Below are 4216 nucleotides of genomic sequence, written 5' to 3' on the forward strand. Positions count from 1 at the left end.
CTTCTTTCATTAAAATGTAATCATGTGTCAGTCTTTTTAAACTAGGTCATACAAATGCAAATATTTGCTTTTGGAGTTATGACGCACATACCTGTGATGCTGCCTTCTCAAAGCCATCTGGATTCAGAGACGGCATGATGTGGATACGTGTACTATGGATCAAATTAATGATAGTCTCATTTCCCTTCTGATATTCATTGCACAAGTATTGAGCCAAGAAGATAAGAAGTTCTCTTCCAACAGCTTCATTTCCATGCATGTTGCCAACATATTTAAATTCTGGCTCTCCTAAAACATAAAAGAAATGCAGGATCTCAAATGTGTAGAGATTTAATAAACACACAAAAAGCAAATACATGTCAAATCACAAACATTCTACAGTATAATTCCTTCATTCAATAACATAGAACCTAACTCATTTCCCCATTTATATTAGGGAGGACAACATTTAGATTAACTTCCCTCTCCATTTTCAGACCCCTGTGATGTATTTTGCACCATTCCTAAACATTCTGCAAGTCAAGGAATCATATTGTACAGCAAGGGGAACAACAGGCTTCCATAGCTTGGTTACAACCACACAAGATAGAAAAGATTTTTTACTTCTGATATAATTCCATCAATTTTCTTTAAAGCAAACTACATGTAACTGGACTGCTTATCTAGTTACATAGGAAGGTTTGCTAGAAATAAATTCCAGAAAGTTTCAAAATAATCTCAGGGTTATTCCTGTTTATGTTAATGAGACATCAAAGTGAATGCTTTCTGAATTCAACTCTCAACAGTTTTGTATTAGAAAGTAGCTAGAAAAAAATAAGGTTAGTTTTACTGATAAGATTCAGTAAAACTAGGTGAGGTGAATGGACTTATTGATACTCAGAAACTGGGAGGTGCAGGCCAAAAGCTCAGGCAGTAAAGAAACAGAACGCCCACAAGCCAGAGAAGGAGTTTTTCAGCTTTGGTTCTATTCCTGGTAAAACAGCCCTCAGATTGAGCTGATATCATTGAGATATGTAGGTCTGGAACCAACCTGGGAGGAACAAAATAACCTCTACTAAGGTTTGTTTGTCTTGATGGCCATTAGCATCATCAGTAGATCTCACTGAAATGAAGAGCAGATGGATGCTGTAGCCACTCTGTAACAAACTGAGAAGAAATGCTGTGATTTTTCTCTGTAGTTTCACAGAGAAGCATTAAAAGACAGAAGAATTAAAAATCATTTTGGCGACTTGGAAATCAGAGAGCAAAAGATCTTCATAACTGCATCAATAAACATAAGAATTTAATCACTTAGCATCTTATGAAATACCAGATTCTTTTCAAATAGTGAGGTGGCTATGTTTATACCCTGACTTTGTGCTGGGTTGATTTAAGTCATCCTATAGATCTCCAAATGTTTTACATGAAACTTTAAATTGTTGGTCTTCAAAATCAAGATCACTAGAGATCTTTCTGGAGCCATGAATATTGGCATGAATATTATCACTAAATTCTCAAGACTAACTGACTTTATATTTCACAAATGATATGCCTCTTTGCTTGCAAGCACTGAAGAATCCTTCTAATGTCTCTAAAGGACCTTGATGGAATACTGTCATTCTGTGAGGAGCTACTGGAGACAAAATGTAACTTCCTGTCTCCAAAAATGCGAGTTAAGAAATAGAAGTCTTTGTTTTGGGAGAAAGCTATTAGGCTTCCTGGTTGTTCAGGATGTCCTTTCTGAAATAGGCTGGTTTATTCTAGAATAAGCAACCCTTTGGGACATATCAACTATAACATTTTAGCTAATTGCTTATTCATAAAATGGCTGCCATAATGTGTCTGGCCATTCACAAAATGCCCAATTCTCAAAGGATAATTTGCTGAGGTTTCTGCCTATTATTCATCTATCTTCCATCCACCTCCCCTCCCGTTTTTTCCTGGGCATTGCTCATATGATGCAAACACCCATAATTTTTTTCTAGTGATGTTTAATGAGAAAAGATAATACCCTTGTTTTGCTTTCTCATTCCTGTTATTTAATAAATGCTTATTAAAGTGCAAAAGCAGTATGGCATGCATCTAAGGACATATCTGAAGGCTTAGTAATGTTTGCTGGGTTTATGCTATATTCCCTGCTCTATTATGACACCAGCATGATTTAACTGAATCCCTCTGATATTTATTGTTAGTACAAACACATATAAATTCTGATCATTTGAAGAATCATAGAAATGTAAGCTGATAAAGAGGAAGTTAGATATACTGACAACAGATTAATTGCCGGTTTGTAAGGTGGTACCTTAAGAAGGTAACATTACATTTTAATGACTTCTGCAGACTCTAGGGAACCAATTATTTCATTTCTGTCATGCATTAATCAGTTCAGTACCGCTAGGCTAGATGTGTTCCTTTCATTGCTTATTCGGAGATATGAATAAATGGAAAATTACTAATCTAACTAGAAGCACAGAAAGGCTGACAGTGCAACTGCTCCCAAGAGGAAACCAACATTTTCTAGTTAGTAAATATTCTACTGAACTGATGGAATCTTATTACTATTCAAAGCTTCCCAATTCAGTGTATTGTGGAGATAGTGAAAAGATTACTTGGCACTGACACAATGGAAACTGCATTAAAAATCAAGAAAACTCTGAAAGTGGGCAATTCAAGAAAACAGCCAAGAAGCTCATAGCTCAACCATTATTTGAGTCTCACTTTGTATTTCATAGGGGTGCTGCAAAACACAATCCAGAAAAAAATATTTTACAGGGATGTGTAATTCTCAATAACTCAGAGATCCATTTATTATATCTGTATTAATTTAAGAGGACTAAATTAACATTATCATTAATAATGAAGTTTTGATATATTTTAACTCTTCGTATTTTATTTTAATTAATTAATTTCTCTTTAATCAGTTTGAATTGTCTTTGCATCTCATTTTATGTCTTATTTTCGTACCTTTGTCTCTTGCTGTATAATTCTTGTATTGTCTCACTGTATTATCCTACAAATGACACCCACTAATTTTCCATGTCTTCCTCCCAAAACACTACTTCTATATTTTCCTGTCTTATTTATATATGATCCAGGTTTTTGGCTTCAATTGAATAATTAATCTTTAAAATCTGCAGTATCAAAGTATGTATTTGAATCCATTTTTTTAGCTTTTTTATATGCCCACTAAGCATGATAAAATATCCCTTCACATGTTCACATTTTCAATATATATTTGAAGTCCCTTTATACATTCTAGATAGTTTCTCTGCTGTCACACACCAACTTATCTGGATTAGTTTTTATCTTAAAAAGTTTTTGTATTTTCTATATAAGATTAGAAAAGTTACCATAAAGTATTCTGGGCATTCTGAATCCACAGCAAATGGACTTTGGATTATAACACTGCCAATATTTATTAAAATCAAAATGTCATAAACTGGATTATTAAATCCAGGGGGATTCTTTCAGTTTGGGTCAAATGAACCCCACATTTGGCTAGCTTCATATAAGCCAGTGTAACATATGGTTTCAAACAATTATTATAACTTTAAGCCTTTGATAAAATGTTCCATAAAGAAGAAAGGACTGCAAATAGTGAAAACTGAGAATTCCCTACTATCTGCCAAAGCTATTATGAGCACAGACCTAACAGAAAACATTACATTAAAATGTTTCATTTATTGCTATATACCATTTCCTGTGCTTTCTTTTTAAAAACAAGAGTTTTTTTCTTTATATACAGTGCTTTAGCATATTTGTTTTTGAGATTTATCTTGCCTTTCCTTGCCATAAAATATTAATCATTGACTCTGCTTTCTTTAAAAAACTAGACTCCAAAAACTAGAATTATGTCATCTTTTCCCCATTCTGAAGAAGTTCAGAGATAACAGAAACCTAAACCTTTTTCTCTTCTCCTTTCATGAAGCACAAGGCTGGCGACACTTTGTTGCCTTCTTCACATCAGTTGTATTATGGCAGGGGTAGTCAACCTTGGCTCTTTTATGACTCGTGGACTTCAATTCCCAGAATTCCTGAGCTGGCTCAGGAATTCTGGGAGTTGAAGTTCACGAGTCATAAAAGAGCCAAGGTTGACTACCCCTGTATTATGGTGTCAGTACTTAGCATTTGTACACTTTTATAGGGCTGTGATACTGTCCTGAAGATTGGTGTTAGAATGCTTCAGGCTTCCAATTATGCAACTCAAAATAATACTTGTTAAGTAGAGCTAATATTT

The 4216-nt window shown here is 34.3% G+C and overlaps 1 protein-coding gene across 1 annotated transcript in view; it reads right to left on the reverse strand.

Moving 5' to 3' along the window:
* The window catches only part of CPE (carboxypeptidase E), a 50934-nt gene that overhangs the window by 23583 nt on the left and 23135 nt on the right, over nt 1–4216 (reverse strand). Inside the window, exon 2 of the mRNA XM_015819812.2 lies at nt 92–288. Coding sequence (XP_015675298.1) covers nt 92–288 — 197 coding nt within the window. The remainder of the gene's footprint in view (nt 1–91; nt 289–4216) is intronic.

This window comes from Protobothrops mucrosquamatus, unplaced genomic scaffold (assembly GCF_001527695.2).
Source record: "Protobothrops mucrosquamatus isolate PMUCROS unplaced genomic scaffold, P.Mucros_1.0 scaffold992, whole genome shotgun sequence".
Classification (NCBI taxonomy): Eukaryota; Metazoa; Chordata; class Lepidosauria; order Squamata; family Viperidae; genus Protobothrops; species Protobothrops mucrosquamatus.